Source organism: Dermacentor albipictus, chromosome 2, assembly GCF_038994185.2.
Source record: "Dermacentor albipictus isolate Rhodes 1998 colony chromosome 2, USDA_Dalb.pri_finalv2, whole genome shotgun sequence".
NCBI classification, from domain to species: Eukaryota; Metazoa; Arthropoda; class Arachnida; order Ixodida; family Ixodidae; genus Dermacentor; species Dermacentor albipictus.
In genome coordinates, this window is record NC_091822.1 from 2,061,112 (window position 1) to 2,083,027 (window position 21,916).

The following is a 21,916-nucleotide window of genomic DNA, read 5'->3' on the forward strand; positions in this document are numbered from 1 at the left end:
CCAGGGAACGCTTCACACATCAGCCTCGATACGTACTAGGTGCACTGCTACAGCGGAAGCAGCGGCGATTGCTCTCGCTATCGCATACAAGGAAAAGCAAAGCAGCTCAGCTTTAATAATGTCCGATTCACAAGTGGCATGCAGAATGTACCTACAAGGCAACATACCACAAGTCGCCCTTAAGATCATAGGCGACACATTGAAAGAAGATCATGCAATATTATGGTGTCCTGGCCACGAGGGTATCTCGGGAAACGAACAGGCACACACTCTAGCTCGAGGCTTTACTAACCGAGCTGGAGATACGCACAACGATGAAAAAGACGATCGCCTACTGGTCCGCGATATACTGGAGCACCAGCGAAGAACCCGGCAACAGTACGCCCCACCCCACAAACTACTCAATGTAGAGGAGGCGCAGAAATATAGAAGAATACAGACGGATACCTACCCACATTTGGGTAGATACCATAAGATAAACCCAACCTTGTACACTAACTCTTGCCCGTGGTGCGGGTCATGGCCTTCATTGCCTCACGTAACATGGGAGTGCGCCAAAAGACCTCATGCCATTAATTCACCTTTGGTACTCACCTTGCTAAGGGAGCCCTGGGAGGCCATCCTCGCTCTTGCTGACCTTGAGGCCCAGAAAGGCCTCTTGGACCAAGCTGGGCGGGTCGCGATGGCCACTGGAGTCTTGGAATAGGGACCCACCCTGCACCGCTCCCTTCCACCATTTTTTTTTTTTGCCTCATCAATAAATGTTTATTCCTCCTCCTCCTCCTCCTCCTGTCAACAGAGCGCACTTGGTCTGGGGCGGCGGAGTTCGATATATCCATTCTACATCTGGCCCTGTTCGAAATGAAAAATTAAATATGCATGCGATTTTCTACGTGATATAGAAAGTGTTCGATATACGCAATAATTCGATATATCCATGTTCGATATATCGAGGTTTGACTGTATTAACAACGTTATACTACTCGATGGGCCCGAAAAATTTGCTCCAGAAGAAATCACTCGGCAACTGATTTTCCCCTAAAACTGTATGCAAATAAAAAAACTTGAAAATATTTTTTGCCAATACGGCAATCGGAAAGGAGCACTTGAAATGGGCATTTTAGAATAAAAATGTCAACTTTGGCAGGTGTACCTTTATGTAAGCGGAGGATGAAAGCTAGCAAAATAAATGCATTTTTTTTTTAAATAATGGCGCACCAGAGATGAAGTCGCCCCTGTTACTGTAATTTTACAGACAGGAGGCAGTGCGCATCCTGTGGCTCATGACTTTGTCAATATGTGGAGTAGATAAAGTGGTAGTCATTGGAACAACACAATGGCTGCCAAGGGCAGCAGTGGGTCAAGTGATAAGATTAGGGAACCTGCACTAGTAAAATGGATTCTGACACTGCAAGAAAGGGTAAATAAAGGAAGATTGCTAATGAGAAGCCTTTGACCTGCATTGAGCATATAAAACAGCCTGATGGCAATCAGGATCAATTGATAAGGAATACGAGCTATGCTACAAGAGTAAGAACACTAAAAGGAAATAGAAGTTCAGTAAACATTAGCTATAACAAAGTTACTTTTCAAGCTGCCACTTCTCTCTAGCTTTTCATGGCCTTGACAGCAATCTATGCATTTAGAGACACTAAAGCAAGAGAACAATTTGAGCTGTCTTTTTAAATTACCCTTCAACCGTACCAAATAGTCACTCTTCTCAAGAGAAGACGTTTGGTAAGCAGAAAAGACACAAAAATGAAAGATGGGTGGCAACACCACTTTTAAATTCCCATGCTACTATTTTTAGAAGCGCTGTCATGCGTGCGCCTCACCTCTGTAGCTTTTTCCTTTTGTTGCTGCAAAAATTTATCCGCGTGTAGAAGTGGCCATCAAGATTTTGCAACATACCAGTTTTAAATTCCTGAAACGGAATGCTATGCTTAAGTGACCAGAAGCCAGATTCTGATTGATTGATTGATTGATTGATTGTGTGGTTTTTGTTGGCGCAAGGGCCAGATATGGCCAAAGAGCGCCATGCAAGTGTTTGTGATTTCGCAGTGGAGTTATGAATTCTGTGAAGTTGATGTGACGTGGCTGTAAAGGGGCCCTAAAATATAGTCACTGTAAAATGTGTAAAATGTACGTGTAATAAAATTATGGCGATGACAGATGACGTGTACTATGAGCATTAAGGTGCATTGCAAAATAATGATACGATATAAAAGAAATGCATAGGTTTCTAAAATTAACTAGAGCACAATGGCCTCGTTAGAGCCCTTGAGACACAAGGCCTGGAGGCATGTGCTATATAAAACAACTATCACAGCGACATCCTCTGGAGAGAGGATGCGCTACGAATTTATCGGGCTTATAACATGTAGGACAACCTCATTTAAAAAATTGAGGACTGCTTTGGTGTTGAAAAATGGTTCTTTACCAAGGAACATAGCTGGGTGAAGAGGTATGCAATAACAATATGCAAGAGGAAAATGATTTTTTCTTTCAGGCTCGGCTTTGCGACACTCCAAGAGGACGTGGAGGATGGTGAGCCTGTCACCACATCGACCACAGGTTGGTGGTTCATTTCCAGTAAGCAGAAAATTGTGTGTACCAAATGTGTGCCCTATTCTGAGGCGGCAGAATAGGACATCTGTTCGCCGTGATTTTGTTGGGGAGGGCCAAAAACCTAGCTGTGGCTTTATAACGTGCAGTTTATTGTTTATTTCTGCGTTCCACATGCGCTGCCAGTGTTGTCGCAGTTTCCTTCTTAACAAAGGCCTCAGATCTGTGACAGGGACAGCAGCCGTAGGAAAAGTGGTTAGTGATGTGAGTGATGTGGCCATTTTGTCAGCTAACACATTACCCTCGATGCCCCTATGGCCAGGCACCCAGCATATTACTACGTGTCTATGTGATAGATAAATATTGCATAAGAGCGAGTAGAGTTCAATGAAAACAGGATTTGTATGCTTTTGTAAAGAGTTCAGCTCTTTTACAAGGCTTAACGAGCCTGTAAATACTATTGCTCTGTCGAGCTTTAATTTATTTATATGTTTTACTGCAGACAGTACGGCATAGGTTTCTGCAGTGAAGATGCTCGTTAAGGGGTTCAGTACATCAGATTTAGAAAAAGAAGGACCAAGAGCAGCATAAGATACACCAGAATGTGATTTTGATGCATCTGTGTAGAATTCGGAGCAGCCATATTTCAATTGCAGTTCACGAAAATGCACAGCGATTTCGAAGTCAGGAGCATTCTTTGTGACCTCCACAAAGGATACATCACAGTCTATCACCTGCCACTCCCAGGGCGGTACTAGCTTACCTGGAGGCATTAAGTGATGTTTGAGAACTGGAACATCCATTTCCTTGCTAAGTTCTATTGCACGCAGTGAGAAAGGAAGTCTCATAGAGGGTCTATTATGAAAAAGTGCTTCACACGTCAAGTCGCTAACGGTTGTGAAACACGGATGTTCCTTATTAGAGCGAACCTTGAGAAAATACGTTAAGCTGATGTTGGTTCTCTGAAGATGGAGTGGCCACTCATCCGACTCTACATATAGACTTTCAACAGGGCTTGTCCTAAATGCGCCAGTGGCCAGACGGATACCCAGATGGTGAACGGGGTCTAACACCTTAAGCGCGCACGGTGCGGCAGAGTGGTATACTACGGCACAATAATCTAACCGTGATCGAACTAGGCTCCTGTAAATATTCAATAAACACTGTCTGTCACTACCCCACGTTGTGTGAGATAGGATCTTAAGTAAGGTCATTGTTCTAAGACATTTTTCTTTAAGATGTTTTATGTGAGGAATGAAAGTGAGCCTGGAGTCAAGTATAACACCAAGGAATTTGTGATCTTTGTTTACAGGAATTTGTTGTCCGCCCAGTTCTACGCAAGGATCTGGCAGCTGGCCTCTCTTTCTTGTGAAGAGAACACAAGAACTTTTGTGGGGGTTGACTTTAAATCCATTTTGGTCTGCCCATTTGGACACCTTGTTTAAGCCCTGCTGAACCTGTCTTTTGTATACTGTGAGGTTGCAGGATATGAAGCCTATTTGTATATCGTCTACGTATACGGAATAAAAAATGGCAGGTGGGAGTGAAGCACGTAGTGTGTTCATCTTAACAATAAAGGGAGTGCAGCTGAGCACACCTCCCTGGGGTACACCAGTTTCCTGCGTGAAAGGACGTGATAGTGCATTGCCGACTTTTACACGGAAGGTGCGATTGGACAAATAGCTTTCAATTATTTTCAACATATTTCCACAGATGCCCATTCCCAACAAGTCTCGCAAGATCCCGTAACGCCATGTTTTATCATATGCCTTCTCCATATCAAGGAATATCGAGAGGAAATACTGTTTTTGTAACAAGGCATCGCGAATGTATCCTTCAATGCGCACAAGATGATCTGTTGTTGACTGCCCTTGTCTGAAGCCACACTGATAGGGATAGAGAATATTGTTGAATTCAAGGAAGTGTACGAGTCTGTGTAAGCTCTTTGAAAAAAGGATTAATCACAGACAATTCGTAAGAGCTATCGGACGATAACTTGCTGCCAAGGAGGGGTCTTTTCCCTGCTTCAGGACAGAAACCACAATCGCCTCTTTCCATGTACAGTAGATGGGAGGTATCCCGCAGCCCACAGAGTGTTGAAAAGTGTAAGTAGTGTAACTTTTGTGTCAGTATGTAAGTCTCTGATCATGTCATACATGACTCTGTCAGGTCCCGGTGCAGTGCTTTTGCATGTGTTCATGGCAGCTCTCAGCTCGGCAATACTGAAAGGCTGGTTATAGGGTTCATTCTGTCTGGATTTTCTAATTAGTGGCTTACATTCTTCTGTTTGTTTATATTTGAGGAAGGACTGAGAATAATGGGTTGAGCTCGACACGCTCTCAAAGTGCTCCCCAAGTGAGTCTGCCTGATCTTGCAGGGTATCGCCTTGTGTGTTTACCAACGGGAGTGAATGTGCTTGTCGCCCTCTTATCCTAATAACCCTGTTCCAGACTTTGGCCTTATCTGTGTACGAGTTGATGCCCGATAAAAACTTCTGCCAGCTTTCTCTTCTGGCCTGACGGCGGGTTTGCCTGCCTTCACACTTTACTTTCTTAAAATTGATAATATTTTCTGCAGTGGAAGAAGCGCGTAGCAACCCCCACGCTTTGTTCTGTTTCTTACAGGCGGTCCTACATTCGCCATTCCACCACGGGACACGTCGTCTGCATGCCAAGCCACTTACTTCAAATATGCATTTAGATGCGGCATCTATAATGAAGGCTGTAAAATACTGCACAGCAGCATCAATTCCTAAAGAAGACATTTCATCCCATGAGATACTAGTGAGATTTCGGAATTTCTCCCAGTCGGCAGTATCAACCTTCCACGTAGGAGCCTGTGGTGGGTATTCGTTTTCTTTTGATGTTCTTAGTAGTATTGGGAAGTGGTCGCTCCCGTAAGGATTGCTGTTAACTTCCCAATCAAGTTCAGGCAGTATAGACGGCGAAACTTTGCTGGGGTCAATTGAAGAAAATGTTCTGTTTGCAAGAGAATAATATGTGGGTTCCTTCTTATTCAGAAGACAAGCACCAGAAGAAAAAAAGAACTGTTCAACAAGACGTCCTCGCGCATCTTTACGTGGGTCGCCCCACAGGTAGTTATGTGCATTGAAATCGCCAAGAACAACATACGGTTCTGGCAATTCATCTATAAAGGACTGAAATTCATGCTTGTGTAGTTTGTAATGGGGGGGGTATATAAAGCGAGCAAATAGTGATAAGTTTCTTTAGCAGTACAACTCGAACCGCCACTGCTTCAAGGGCAGTTCGTAGCTGTAAACGCTGACACGCTATGCTTTTTTGTATTACAATTGCAACACCGCCCGATGATGCGGCAGCATCATCGCGATCTTTGCGAAAGGTAACATACTGTCGAAGAAAGTTTGTGTATTTTGATTTTAAGTGTGTTTCCTGTACACAGCACTTTTGGATTGTGTTTATGGATGAGTTCTTGGACATCATCAAGATTCCTAAGAAGACCTCTGACATTCCATTGAATGATTTGTGTATCCATATTTAAAGAAAATTGGTGCTGTGTTTACGGAAACGGAAGTGATGCCTTAGGTTACAGGGCTCTTTCGAGGCCCTGTAACAGGGGTTCTGCCCTTTCTGGAGCGTTCGAGGGAGCCTCGCCGCTCCTTAGGCGTTTGGTGAGCCTTGAGGACAGGTGTACTGTCCATTGCCTCTTGTGAGGTGCCGAACATGTGCTCTTGCGAGCGAGAAGTTACAAGGAGTCTGTGGGGATGTGCGACCCTCGCGCCTCCCCTGATATCTTGTTTTCCCGCATAGCCCCCATCTCCGTGCGGCGTCGCCGCGTGGGCCGCGGCGGTCGGAGTGGTACAAGCGCGGTGCGAGAGATGGCGCGAGTGTCGCGCCGCTGTGCAGTTACTTGGGTGCGGGAAAGACAAGGCGCGCTCTCTTTGGCGGTGGTACGGCAAGCTGCTCGGATGTGCCGCGCGTGCGCCAATCCATGCCTCTGCGAGACCGCCTCGCGTGGCCGCCTTGGAACGCGCCACCGTTTGCGTGACCGAACACGCGGACGACCAGGCGTTGGGATCCAGCATGGGGCGAACATATTCGCTCGCTTCCGGTCGCGGTGAGTCGGACTTCTAGATTTGTCGCGCGCCCATCGGCATGTTTTTTGGATAGCAACTCGGCTAGCAGGCATTGATCTAAGAAAGGTGCAATAAATGCCCTTCTGATTGTTTGCACTACTGTGTTGTCGTTCCTTTGTCCCAAGAGTACGGTGTGAGAATCCCCCATCAGATCCCACAAGTCCTGCCTTGAAGGGCAAGACCCCTGCGCCCACGAGCCCGGAGGTCGATGGGGCACCCTGCGGGATTTGGCTGCGCCGGCTGTTGCCAGCGCTGGAAGGGGCCGGGGAGGTTGGGGTAGCCTCGGCTGCGCCCACCTTCAGGGTCGATGGCCCCGTCTGCTGGGTTGGCGGAGCAGCGCTAGCTGCAACCGCCGCGGGGGCAGATGGCGTAGCTGCCGACTCACTGCTTGTGGGTCGGACAGCCGCCGGAAGCCGTTGTGACGCTGCCCCCTGACGCGCCTCATCGGCAAAGGCTTTCTTGGGCAGGTACGATACCCGCCTACGTGCCTCCTTGAAACTTATATTTTCCTTTACTTTAACTGTTACAATTTCCTTTTCTTTTTTCCAGGATGGGCACGACCGCGAGTACGCAGCGTGCTCCCCATCACAGTTTACACAGTGGAGAGCATTCTCACAAGCTTCAGATGTGTGTTTGTGGGCACTACATTTAGCACAAGTTTGGCGGCATCGGCAGCTCTGCGAGCTGTGGCCAAAGCGCTGGCATTTGAAACAACAGAGTGGGTTGGGCACGTACGGCCTAACACGGAGCTTGATGTACCCGGCCTCGATTGACTCGGGCAGGACACTTGAACCAAAGGTGATTATTAAGTGCTTCATCTGAATCTCTTTGCCATCTCGCCTCATCTTTATTCTTCTAACATTGATAACATTTTGCTCAATGAAGCCTATGTGAAGCAGAGGCCGAAGAGGTGTGTTGCCTCCACCGGGGGGCCTTAAAGGTCCAAACACCCAGCATCGGTTCTACCCCCAGGATCCCCCTTTCCCCAGACACGGCTAAGCCGCGCACGGCTACACCCGGGAGGGGCCAACCCTCGTGTGCTCGGGTCCCTGGTGTCGCAACACAACAAACGCCTGCTCAGGCAGACGACCCTGCGGGGCCAGATTCTGAAGTCACATCCAGTTGTCCAACAAAATTTGGCAGTGCATCCATCACTTAGAGATAATTGCCAATGTCAATGTGATTAGCAATCTATCTCATGATGGGGGTGTGTATGCAGTGTAAATGGTGCAATGGTTATGTGCCAATATCAGTGACACACACACCCATGCTACGAAGCGAGCTCTTTGCCAATGGGCAACACGTCCTAGTCACGAATGACTTAAGCTGGGGTAAAGGTGGTTCATTAAAGAGCAGCACAAAGTGGCATATACCTAGAGACACAAGGGGGGTAAGCACATGGCTGTAAGCATGGCTGAGCACATATGCAGCCACGCACCCTGCTTTAGAGGTAATCTGCCACCCAAAGTGCAAAGGCTGGGCATGCTGAGACAGCGTGGCATAATGCAAGATGTCTTCCTGTGCGTTGGAGGTTGCATAATGTTGAGTTTCGTTGCCCCAATGGAGCGAGAGGCAGACGTAGCGTTCTCTCCCCACTGCTGGCACTTTTCATGGTAACGTCATCTCATTGCAGGCCACGCTATCAGCTGCGGGGGCGGAGTGCATGCGAAAGCGGGACTGGTTTCGCTTAATTCGTACCACCGATGCGGAGATATTGTCGACATGGCATGAAACCATATCATTCGTCACTGACTGCCACATTCATCAAAATGAATTGCTTTCTCATTCAAATTTGCTTTCTTCGATTGCCAGATAATTCTGAAAATTCTGCGGCCCCTTTCCAGATAAGAAAAATCGATCAGCAACCATACTTATTTGCATAAGAGGTCAAATTTCAATACAACAAAATTTTGTGATAATGAAGGACTGTCAATTTTACCGACTTAGTTATATAGAGGTTTACCTGTAGTATGAGAAATTAATTTTGGACATCCTAACTTCAGATACAAGTGCTCATGAAATGCAATGTTTATCCTCAAACAAACAAAAAATTAAGATCTGGGCGAAAGTGAGCTGAAAATATGTACTAAAACTTGGAAGATATATGCCGTGCAGTTCAGCAGTGAACACTCGACAGAGGGTCATACCCGCTGTGCAGTGGTGCTGTAGGCATGGTCGCTGGCATTGATGGGGGGCCATGGGTGACAGGCAGTGTAGACTGAGTACCCCAGGGCTGCTCTGGCTGCTGAAAACCTGCAGGAACATAACAATAGCTACAGATCAATGCTTGCTACCAGTACAGTTGCATATCACTAAACAGCTGAACATCATGCATCCACCATGACAATATCTTTGTTACGCCCGATATTCATTATAAGAATATATTCATTACGTGCTGGTATTGGGGAGGAACATCTTCAGGGTGTCTACCAAGTTGACATTTCCAAATTCCTTGAGTTTTCCAGGTTTTCCCTGAGTGCCATTGCAAAATTCCCTCAGTGACGAAGAACTATGTTTTATGTCAAGAAGGGCTGAAACCATATCGCCCGATGCTGTCACTCTCTAGTAAGCATATGAAAAAAAATTTAAATTCTGAAATACGAATAAAAGGGAGATGCATACAGAACCAAATATTTTCGAATATGAACTATTTCTATAAACTCATAGCAAGCTCAGTGGTATGAGGCCCGAACTTTGTCACAATTGAGATTCTCTATGAACAGCTCGTAAGTCAACCTCAACTGTCCTGACATATATGTCAGGGCAGTTGAGGTATACTCTCAGCCCGGGCACGACGCCTCGGTTTTGTGTTTCACTGCTTTAAAGAGTTTATTTTGGTTTGGATGAGGGACATCTGCATCTCGGCATCGGCCAACACTGTTTTCTGAGCTCAAGCTCCTTCAAAACGGTGGCAGCACACTTCCTTTCCCGTTCATTCCTCAATGCATAGGTCCTTTCGGTTCTTGTCCTCCTTCCGCCACTCGTTCGCCCCATGGACCATTTGAAGCATCTTCTTGGTCAGTTGCACAGTCCATGTCCGATTTTTCAAACTCCCTAGGGGCCGCGAAAACCACAGGCACATTCAAAAACGCTCTGTAGGCATGTCGGTACATGTATTAGGCATATCGGTGCTTGCGCTGTGACAGGAAATATAATGTGCACGCATGTATAATTAAGGAATACATACTGCATCCCGTGGCAATAGCCCCTTCCCACGTTTGTTATGCTTCACTGCAATACTTTTGCATCATCATCATCATCAGCCCACTGCAGGGCAAAGGCCTCTCCCATACTTCTCCAACTACCCCGGTCATGCACTAATTGTGGCCATGTCGTCCCTCCAAACTTCTTAATCTCATCTGCCCACCTAACTTTCCGCCGCCCCCTGCTACGCTTCCCTTCCCTTGGAATCCAGTCCGTAACCTTTAATGACCATCGGTTATCTTGCCTCCTCATTACATGTTCTGCCCATGCCCATTTCTTTTTCTTGATTTCAACTAAGATATCATTAACTCCAGTTTGTTCCCTCACCCAATTTGCTTTTTTCTTATCCCTTAAAGGGCCACTGAAACGGTTCGGACAAATTTTGTAGACGCGTAGGATACAGCTTAAGTAGAACATTCGCACCACAATTAAAGTGAAGCGTTACGTATTAATGTAGCTACAAGCGATTACAAGTTACCCTCCTCCCTAGCCATGCTTTTCCTCCTCAACTCGTTCGCCGAGCAATCGCGGCTAAGCTCCGCCTTCACTGGTTCTGCATCACGATGCAACGTCACATCGTCCACTTCCGGTTGTTTTGGAGCTCGCCCCCACCAGCGCGGAGCCTCTCCGCTAGCCGCTTGGCCATCGACCCCAAGCGAGAGCTATCAAAGGAGCGTGCATTGCGAGCATTCTGTCGTAGCGCCGAACGTGTCTGGTATTCCGGTAACCACAGGCAAGCTGGTCATTTCGGCAAATGACTGGAGGCATAAACTCAAGCTGATGAAGGAGCTTTAGCGTAGACGTACGTGAGCAGCCTGATCGGTCTGCACGGTCCAGACACTTGTTGGCGCAGCGCTTAACCAGCCAAACAAAGTGCTAATATTGCTCTAACCAAGTGTAAAAAATTTTAAACATGTACAAAAACGTGTTGATGATTACATTAGAAGAGTTAACTGCTGGGCTAGTTGGTGATCTTGCATACTAATAAGATTTTGCGTCAAAAAACAACACACACAAGAAGAAAGACGACGACACCACGGGCGCTACTTCAACTGTTTAATGAGGGTGAAAGCACTCAACATATATAGCCCTCGAAAACACCGCGCATGCGTACAAGGCAACATGGAGTACAAGGTTTTATCAGAGTAGGCGCGATAGAAACTTCAGCTTAGCATCGCAAATAAAAACTGACGTATCACTAACACAGTTCGGACCCGCTTTCTTGATGTAGAAGGCTTCCAATGTTTCACGAGATGTCTGATGCCTGCCTCTACCCAAAATCCTCGCATCGCGGAACCGTGGAAAACAATCGGTGCAAGCCCTACAGTGATCCACAAGTCGCTCACCTTCATTATTCTTTATACCTTTTGCATGTTCCCTAAGTCGGTCGTTGACACAATGCCCCGTCTGTCCAATGTAGGAATTCCCACAGGACAGAGGAATTTCATATACCACGTTTGTTGCACACTTTACGAAACGTTGGCCATGCTTCTTCTGACAGCCAGGCATTTGGCTTTCGCAAGTTATGCGATGGCTTAGCTGGGCAAGCTTTTGGGGAGCGGAAAAGACCACCGGTACTTTATACCGGTTAGCCACTTTTTTCAGGCTGTGCGTGACTTTATGGATGTATGGGACCACTATAGGCCACTCTTTTTTTTTTTTCAGCTCTACCCTGCTTACCCGTGGTGCCCGTGGTGTTGTCGTCTTTCTTCTTGTGTGTGTTGTTTTTTGGCATCTTTTCAGTATGATGATTACAGTCCTGCGAAAAATACACACCAGCAGCAAAGAAGAATGCACTTCGTTACTGCTACTGTCTATGGCTGAGCTCTGTGCCACCAAGTGGCTGCACCGTGCAGACCATTCACATTTGCGCTTCTCATACCATGGCTCATCCCGCTACGGCACAGTCAAGCCACCAGACCCTGTCCCTTTGCGCTTGCATTTGCCCTAATACCAGACTCGTGAAACGCCATTGCATTAGTAATTTTCCGGTGTAAAGTGACGTCCACAAACGCGCAAATCCTGGCGCCGATCGGATAGCGACAGTCCGATGCGCAGCAGCCAGTTCGCTCGTATGCTGCCTTGCAAAGGGACAGAATGTCCCTTTGCAAGGGCATTATAACCCAGGACTAGCATTATACTGGGCATTATAACCCCAGGACTAGCAAACCAATTTTAAACTATGCCTCGGCACACTCAAAACTTGTGAAAAGAGGAATTGCTATGACGTGTTTGGGTTCCGCACTTAGAAAGTCGTGCCACCACCTCGCCAATCTGAGCTTTTCGCAACAACTCAATCGTCTAGAGAAGGCCGGTTATCCAAAATGCATTATTCTATCTATATGTGAAGGGCTAGTGAAGAAAATAAAGAAAGGGGACGCACCCCAAAGACAGTTCGAAAAAGTTAAAAAGTACGCAGTCATCCCTTATGTACATCAGATGGGGCATGGGTTAAAAAAGACAGCCATGAAATATGGCGTTCAAGTAATCTTCTCAGCAAAGAACTCCTTAAAAAAGATTTGCAATCTTGTCAATAGGCCTAAACAGCCGTCCGAAGCTACATGCAGCGTCAAACACTCGGGGCAGCTTGTGGCATGCTCGGTGGGAGTCGTCTACGTCATCCCTCTTTCGTGCGGCAAAATGTACTTTGGGCAGACGGGACGCTGCCTTAACATCCGCCTTAGGGAGCACCAAGGTGCGATCAGGAATGAAACAGGTTCGAATCTCGCCGCGCATTGTAGAGTTTGCTCATGCAAACCCATGTTTGAACAAACAGAAATACTTTATAAAAATATGCATCAAATTAACCGCGAGATTGTAGAGGCCTACTTCATGCATGTGAACTCAGGCGCATGCGTCAGCCAGCCTTCTATCACTCTACAGGATAAAGAAGCTGAGTTTTTGAATGGCAAGATAGGATAACACCCTTGTAAACGTCATTTTACACGTGTTTACGTTTTCTGTATAATATAGTCCGTTGCTTGAAATAATAAACCAGTTGTTAGTCTGCGCTCGTGTTGTGTTCTTCCTTTCGTCCTTGTCCGGGTTGCGCTGCCCACCCACAGGAATATGGACAGAATGTCACAGCTTGACACATTGCCAGTCGCTACGTTTGCAGTCCACAAGGCAACAAAGTCGAATCGTAGTGCTCACGAAAAGACTCAGACCGACTCTGACCACGGAGCTCTCGTCAAAATGGAATACATTGTAACACAAGCTGACGACAGTTGCTGTGTGCCGGAAGTGCTTAAGTGTACTGAAAAATTGTTCTTGTGCATTCTCTTTATGTTACTTCTTTTTATAAAAACAAATGAACTAGCATTCCAACTATTACGAAGATCATTTGTTTACCATAAAGTTGGAAAAATTATCGATCACGCGCCCTGCCCTGGTAAGCCAATTGGATAGCTCGCCCCACTGCCGTCATATGGGTGATTTCCGTCATATGGCTAGGGGCGGCTTAAAATTCTGCTGAGTAGTGTGCTGCGGTCATCAGCGATGTGCATTTTTAAAACCTTATAATAAATTACACGCTTTACGCGGAGCACTTAGATGTGTCAATGATCAGAAGGACCTACTCTAACGACTCAGTACGTTTGTAGAAAATCGTCAAAATCATTTCAGGGTCCCTTTAACATTACACCTATCATTCTTCTTTCCATAGCTCGTTGCGTCGTCCTCAACTTAAGTAGAACCCTTTTCGTAAGCCTCCAGGTTTCTGCCCCATACGCGAGTACTGGTAAGACAGAGCTGTTATACACTTCTATCTTGAGGGATAATGGCAACCTGCTGTTCATGATCTCAGAATTCCTGCCAAGCGCACCCCAGCCCATTCTTATTCTTCTGATTATTTCAGTCTCATGATCCGGATCCGCGGTCACTACCTGCCCTAAGTAGATGTATTCTCTTACCACTTCAAGTGCCTCGCTGCCTATCGTAAACTGCTGTTCTCTTCCGAGACTGTTAAACATTACCTTAGTTTTCTGCAGATTAATAGCATACTTTTGCATATGCTTCACCAAGTAACATTTCTGTACAGAGGCAAAGCTGACTTTCGGGAACCGGCATTATGCAACGCACCATGCTTTCCAAGCTCCTAAGCCAATCGCGAGGACCACAAAGGCGGAGTCCATGCCATTGCTGACAGCAGCGAATCCTTTCAATAAAAAACACAGCACTCAACAGCAAGATGCTTCATAGCGAACATCGAAGCAGCTAGGCCTAGCGTTGCTGCAGTGGTGGCTACGGTTGCCAGCGGATCTGCGTGCTAGAACGCCGTTGGAGGCGGCAAGGTAATCAAAATGGCAGCAGTGGTGGCTTTGATTAATGCCATTTCAGACCTGCAGTCACAGCAGAACGTCCGGAAAATCAGACGGCGAAGAGTTCTTGCATCCGAAATTTCAGATGTTTTGATACATTGACTCTATGGAGTATGTGGTGGTGCCGCGAAGCCTTCCAAATTATCTGGAATCTGGAAAGTCAGTCGTTAACTGTACGTTCACTGGCAACTCCTGCAGCCGACGACAGGGCGTCAAAGTCAATTCATTACGATTTCTGTCTGTTACTCGACTTTCGACCCTTTCAATAAAATTACAGCTTATTTTCCCTGATTGAGGCACAAATTCCTTGAGTTTTCCCTGACTACTCAAAATCCCTGAGGATTCCCTATTTTCCCGTTTAGTAGACACCCTGACCTTACATTTTCTTTGTTATATACAACAACTAATTGTATCCATGTTTGCTGTACAGTCAAACCATAATATAACAGACTTGGATAATGTGAATTGTTTTATACAGTCGAACCCCGATAATTCGAACTCAAAGGGGCCCGAAGATTTGTTCAAATTAAAACAAGGACTTGTATTTGAAGTATTCGTGAGCTATAGCATGATGCACGAGCGCTGCGAGTCGTGAAATATCACAGTGCGCAAGCACACAGCGAGCGATGACCACAAATCTGCTCACATCCGCCAAAGCAAACTTCAAGGAGCGGGCTAAGCAGGCGCCGGGCTGGCGGGGCCAACACATAGGCAGATGCGCGTGGAGACCGTTGAATATGAGGGAGTTACGAGGGAGTCAGAGGGAAGGCTTTTCTGCTAGCTTGCTGGATGGCACTAATTACATCTGCCACCTACTGTCACCGAATCAGCGGAGTTGGCGAGGCCAGGACTGGGCCTCTGCTGCTGCTTCCCTCTACGTGCTCGCGTTTCTTTCCTTCGTCTGTTGACAGAGCGGCGCTGTGTTTACCTTCTTCATCCTGCGTTCTTAATGCGAGTCACATCTCATCAAGATGACAAAGTCGTTGCCACTGATCATAATCATGTTGGTGCGCTCCCTTTTGCTGTGGCATTGCTGCATTCAAAAGACAAGGAGAACGAGGTACTGGGTGTCGCTTTTGCGTCCTTGTATTCAGGATCTGTCTTGTCATACAGATCATCACCATCATCAACCTGGTTACGCCCACTGCAGGTCAAAGGCCTCTCCCATACTTCCCCCACTACCCTGGTCAGGTACTAATTGTCGCCATCTTGTCCCTGCAAACTTCTTAGTCTCATCTGCCCGCCTAATTTTCTGCCGCCCCCTGCTACGCTTACCTTCCCTTGGAATCCAATCCATAACCCTTAATGACCATCGGTTATCTTCCCTTCTCATTACATGTACTGCCCATGTCCATTTCTTTTTCTTGATTTCAGCTAAAATTTCAATAACTCGCGTTTGTTCCCACACCCAATCTGCTCTTTTCTTATCCCTTAATGTTACACCCATCATTCTTCTTACCATAGCTCGTTACGTCGTCCTCAATTTAAGTAGAACCCTTTTCGGAAGCGTTCAGGTTTCTGCCCCGTACGTAAGTACTGGTAGGACACAGCTCAGACACATACAGAATTGGATATCAATCAAATCAAATAAATTTTATTCTCCAGTTTACATGCTGGATGGTCATTTTGGGCTAAAAGTTACATACGTAGCTTGATGTGACCCAAAAGACCAGACAAGGTAGTAGTACAGCAAACAGTGTGCGTCTCATACCTTGCTGGTGAAGCAGCGCACTGACACGGACACAGTGAAGACAAACAGGAAAAGACTTTTGGAGCACAAAATGTCACTGGGGGGAAACATTCATTCCCACATTAAGGGGCACTGCTCACCACATGGGTGCTGGCCGCTTTACAATGATACCACAGTTTTATCACACCATAAGGATCAGCTAACCAGGGAAATAATCGAAGCCTTTCATATTCACAAGAGGGGAGAGGGTTGTACCAGTCAGCCATCCGTACATCTAAGCCATGGTGAAGTTGCCTTTTTGGAAGTACACTAAAATGAAGAAAAAAATTGTGTAATAAAAATGGTTGTTAGGGTTGCAACAAATTACAATAGGATTGCCACACCATGATAGATAGGTGCCATATCTCTGACGCCAGAGTATGCGCGGACAAATGATATTTAAAAAATGCCTTTAATTTTGCCTTCATTTTCTTTGACACCTGAGGGTGCGCAGGTATATAAATATGAAGTATGTGTTCTGAAATGAAATAGTTGCAAGTGCAGCGAGTGTCGTCTTTTCCTGTTTGTCTTCACTGTGTCCGTGTCAGTGCGCTGCTTCACCAGCTAAGTCTGCATACATGCACAATAATTCACATATAATTCCAGCGCACCAGCACATGCTACCTGATAAGATATAAAAAATGATATGGTTAATAGAAATCGGGCCCCTCAGTTAACTGCCTTTTTTCTTGTTCTTACATAACAAGGGTCTCGACCCTGGCAACATTGATGCCTTCAGGTAGCATGTGCAGGTTTATTGACCAGTTGCCTTCACCCAGAAAGATCACATACTCGTGACGCCTGCAGCAGAAAGGATGTTCCACATCTGCTGCCAAGGTTCGTGAGTAGTGGCGCTGGCTAATACTCCCAAGGTTAGTTCTCATAGTAACACATAAATACTCAAGAAAGTGGATGGCGGAAGCGCGCCGCGGTAACACAACTGGTTTGAGCATCGCATGTGTAATGCGAAGACGTGGGATCGTTCCCCACCTTCGGCAAGTTGTTTTTTCATCCACCTTCATTGCCATTAATTTATCATTTCTCTAATTCAATTAGTAAGTACAAGTTCTCGTATGTTTTCCTTGGTGTCTTTGTTGGCTTCTCATGATACGATAACGCATATGCCATTTGTGACCTGGAAGTACCAGTTGCACAGCATTAATGAAAAGAAAGGCATGCAAGATCAATGACAATTACTGTTGTGGGTCAAATATTGCAGTCAAACCTCAATATAACGAAGTTGTACTTACAGTGAAAAACTTCGTTAAATCTTGAATTTTGTTAATTCAAGTTTTTTTTTTTTTAGTTTCAACATTACCAACAACTTCACAAATTCCCACAGCATTCCCAGTGGATGGTATCTTGTTAGTAAGCACTTATAAACAAACTGCAATGTCGCTCCACAATAGCGCGGTTATGAGTGCCAGCATGTGCAGTGCAGATTGCGCTCAGAGCAATGCATCGACATGGCTCACAACATCCGAGATTTTTTTGTGTTGCATCGCGCGGCAGGCACCGTAAATCTTGAATGCCATGGCTGATCATACTTAGTACCCCCAGCAGGTGCCCACAAATAAAAAACAACAGTGTAAGGAGATACAGATATCTGTCCAGAAAAAAAAAAAGACAAGAGAAGTCACAGCAAGGAGACAGCTGCACGAAGTAAGGTTCATAATTTTATCAGTGTCAGGCACGCTCAGGTAACAGATCTCACTCAATGACCAAGAACTCGCTGTCACAACGTGAGTGAGTGCTTTGCACTGTGTCTAGAAAACTTGAGATTTCACGATTGCCAACATTAGACACGGAGGAACACAATGCACATCAAGGCACCAAACATCTAGGCTCGCAATTTGCACTTGCCGAGGAGATTACCTCCCAGAACTGGCGCGTGGCCCTCATCCTGGTAAGAAAGGCTTGTGTTCCTGCCTCCCCCAACTCCCTGCCCGTGCTTGAGCATGTTATCACATGTTAACTCCCTCCCCGTCCCCCATGCGCAGATGGAATCGTCAGCGCTTGTGTTTCTCCGAGCGCTATGAGGAGTCGTTGGCCCACGGCCTCTGCAAGTTGTTTACCAACGTGACAAACGGCACAGCGGTGTTTCCTGCCTGCTGTGTCCTGGCGCACATGCTTTGATGCCATCTTTTTCTGCTCAAGCTTTTCATGCAGAAGAACGCTTCAAGTAACTTTTGCCTCGGCTGACATTTTTATATATCTTTTTCTTTGCTAGATTTACTAGCCATACGGCTGCAAGCATGTGCTTTAAATTGCCGGACATTTCGTTAAATCAAAACCGTGTCAGGATATTACTTTGTTAAATCGGGAAGAAAAATATACGATATTTTGTGCAACCAAGATAGAAAAATTAAGATAGTTTGTTACATTGTAAATTTTATTAAATCAAGGTTCATTATATCGAGGTTTAACTGTAAACCGATTATACAACATTCAGTGCTTTGCCTTTGGGCAAAATTGCCAATTTTTTCTTTGCAATAATGTATCTTTATCTTGGTACGGGCCCTTCTGCCCTTTTTTGGGTGTACTTTCTGCAGTAGATGCAATGGCGTTGAGGGAAGTGAAACGGACTAGGTCCAGAGCATCTCACACATTGAAGGTGCCATCTTAAGCAACACTAAACAATAGTTCAATGAGCAGGCAAAAATTACCACCCACTATGCCTACTTTTGTTTTCAATAAATTAATTGCTTTCCCATTTTTCCCATTGCAGATAACAAATCTGTATACAATGAACTTATCACAAATGTTTTATAGGCAAGCTTAGGGTATATCAGATTACTTAACAGTATATTTTAAAAAAAATCATGGCATAAGCCTGTCCGTTATGATTGGGTTCGTCTATATCGAGTATGGATGTAAAGCTGATCAGCATAGATTACACTAGCTGTACACTGTAGCTGTAGTGATGTGATATGAACATGTGTTTCCCTTTCATTGAATACAATTATAAGCTACATGGAGTGTTTTTCCAGTATTTATGGTATGGAATGCACATAACTGAAGTGTCTCGTGTTGTGCGCGCTGATTTAGGTAATCACAGCATTCCAATGCGTGCCTCAGGCCAGAAGGCAGTGGATTACCTATCTTATGGGATGCACTGACTTCTCATTACATCAACACTCATCACGCACCCTTATAACAAGTGCAGAATACTGAAAACACTCAACAAAGAATACCTCATCAGCAACGAGGTACGAGCGGCCTTTAACGGTACCGACAACCCATATTCAAGCACTCCCCTTTTCTTGGCGCAATGGAGAGCATGCTGTGGAAAGCATACTGTTATCATTTGTTCACAACTTACATATTTATTTCGATTGTGGCTTTCCTACTGGTCGCATATTTCGTGACTTCTCTAAAGCCTTTGACAAAGTTAACCATTTGTTACTGTTACATAAACGAGGCTTACTAAGTATAGACCCGGCAGTAATCAAATGGATTCATATGTTTCTTCTTTCTCAAGGTCAATTTGTCACCACTAATGATCCTACATCTAACATGATATTGTTACGTAGGAAGACGCAGACAAAAAGCTATGTACAAGTATATTTACAAGAAAATACGCTGCGCTTGGCCAAGAGGCAACAGCCCGCGCTAGCTTCTCATCGTCGTCGTCGTGTTCACACTGCTCGCCTTTTCGTGATCGCACATATTGTTCCGTAGCACTACCCCCGGCTGCAAAAGCGCTGTCCCAGAGCGACTAAAGATCGGACTCGGAAGCAGTGTAGTAGGCCTTGAGCCTACTGATATGCACGACATCACTAGATGCCAGAGAAGAGAACGAGGTTGAACCCACAGGAGCAATTTCGTGAGTCACAGGCATCACCTGGCGCAGCACGTGACAGGGCCCTGCGTATCGCGAAAGGAGCTTCTCTGAAAGTCCGACGTGACGAGAGGGTGACCACAGGAGCACGAGCGCACCAGGCGAAAACTGTACGTCACGATGGCGGGCGTTGTACTGACACTGCTGAGTGGTTTGTGAGGCCGTCAGTCAATCACGGGCAAGCTGCCGTGCATGGTCGGCGAGGGCAATGGCGTCGCGCGCATACTCGCTTGTTGAGATCGCAGCAGGAGGAAGTGCCGTGTCTAGGGGCAAGGTAGGTTCGCAACCGTACAGTAGATAAAATGGAGAAAATCCGGCGGTGTCGTGCCGGGAAGAATTGTACGCAAATGTTACGTAAGGAAGGGCAATGTCCCAGTCATGGTGGTCTTTGGAAACGTACTTGGACAGCATATCGGTAAGAGTACGGTTTAACCACTCTGTCAGGTCATTGGTTTGAGGATGGTATGAGGTAGTCAGTTTGTGTTGAATGGAGCAGGAGTGCACAATGTCAGCGATAACCTTCGAGAGGAAGTTTCGACCACGGTCAGTAAGCAGCTGTCGCGGGGCGCCATGAAGCAAGATAATGTCACGCAAGAGAAAGTCCGCGACATCAGTGGCGCAACTGGTAGGGAGGGCCCGAGTGATAGCGTATCGGGTGGCGTAATTAGTCGCGACCGCTACCCATTTGTTCCCAGAGGATGACGTGGGAAAGGGACCGGACAGGTCTAATCCAACACGAAAGAACGGTTCTACAGGGACGGTGATCGGCTGGAGATGACTGGCAGGTAGCACCTGAGGTGTTTTCCGACGCTGGCAGGGATCACAGGCAGCAACATAGCGTCGAACGGAGCAAGCGAGACCAGGCCAGTAGAAGCAAAGGCGGACGCGGTCGTACGTGCGGGTTACTGCAAGACGTCCTGCCGTGAGTGCGTCATGCATCTCAAAGAGCACGGTCGTAGCTGTTTTGGCATGACAAGAAGAAGATCAGAGCCGTCAGGAAGGAAGCTCCTTCGATACAGAATGCCGCCCTGGAGGACATATCGGCGAACGGATGGGTCGGTAGGTGTTGAGCACAGACGCTCGATAAGCGCTCGCAGCGATAGGTCTCGGTACTGCTCATGGGCGATGTTAGCGAAGGCAGACAGAGAGAAAATGCCGTTGGCGCTACTACTGTCGGCGTCGTCAGGCTCGTCGACTGGGTAGCAAGACAGGCAGTCAGCGTCCTTGTGTAGACGGCCAGATTTATAGGCGACAGTATACGAATATTCTTGGAGGCGTAAGGCCCAGCGACCAAGTCTTCCTGTAGGATCTTTCAGTGAGCATAACCAGCAAAGCGCGTGATGGCCTGTGACAATGGAAAAGGGTCGGCCATATAAGTATGGGCAGAATTTCTCAACCGCCCAAACTAGGGCCAGACACTGATGCTCAGTGATGGAATAGTTGCCCTCCACGGGTGAGAGGAGCCTGCTGGCGTAAGCGATAACACGGTCATGGCCATGCTGGCGTTGTGCCAGTACTGCGCCAAATCCGTGACTGCTGGCATCAGTACGGACTTCGGTAGGCGCAGAAGGATCGAAATGGGCCAGAACGGGAGGCATTGTGAGAATGTCGATTAGATGTGAGAATGCAGAGGCCTCGTTATAGCCCCACTGGAAAGGGGCGTCTTTTCTCAAAAGCTCGGTTAGTGGTCGTGCTATGGGGGCGAAATTTCTCACGAAACGGCGGAAGTACGAACAAAGGCCGATGAAGCTGCACACATCCTTGACACACTTCGGAACAAGGAAGTGCGCAACAGTATGGATCTTGCCTGGGTCCGGTGGCACTCCGTTCGCGTCAATGAGATGTCCAAGGATGGTAATCTGGCGACGGCCGAAATGACACTTCGATGCGCTGAGTTGCAGACCGGCTTGACGAAAAACGTCCAGGACTGCTGAGAGGCGCTCGAGGTGCGTAGCGAACGTTGGGGAGGATATGATAAAGTCATCCAAGTAGCACAGGCATGTGGACCATTTGAAACCGTAAAGAATGGAGTCCATCATGCATTCAAAAGTGGCAGGGGCATTACATAGACCGAACGGCATCACTTTGGATTGATAAAGACCGTTGGGTGTTACAAAAGCAGTCTTCTCGCAGTCGAGATCGTC

General features: G+C 46.5%; 1 protein-coding gene across 7 annotated transcripts in view; it reads right to left on the reverse strand.

The window, feature by feature from the left end:
- LOC135921124 (uncharacterized) overlaps positions 1-21,916 on the reverse strand; it is a 224,424-nt gene that overhangs the window by 156,888 nt on the left and 45,620 nt on the right. For 2 of the 7 annotated variants that reach the window (XM_065455444.1, XM_065455443.1), the window contains exon 3: positions 8,827-8,932. In XM_065455444.1, the coding sequence (XP_065311516.1) occupies positions 8,827-8,932 (106 nt within the window). Of the gene's footprint in view, positions 1-594; positions 784-8,826; positions 8,933-21,916 lie in introns of those variants that run through there. The other 5 variants (XM_070533410.1, XM_070533412.1, XM_070533413.1 and 2 more) reach the window with 5 other exon arrangements.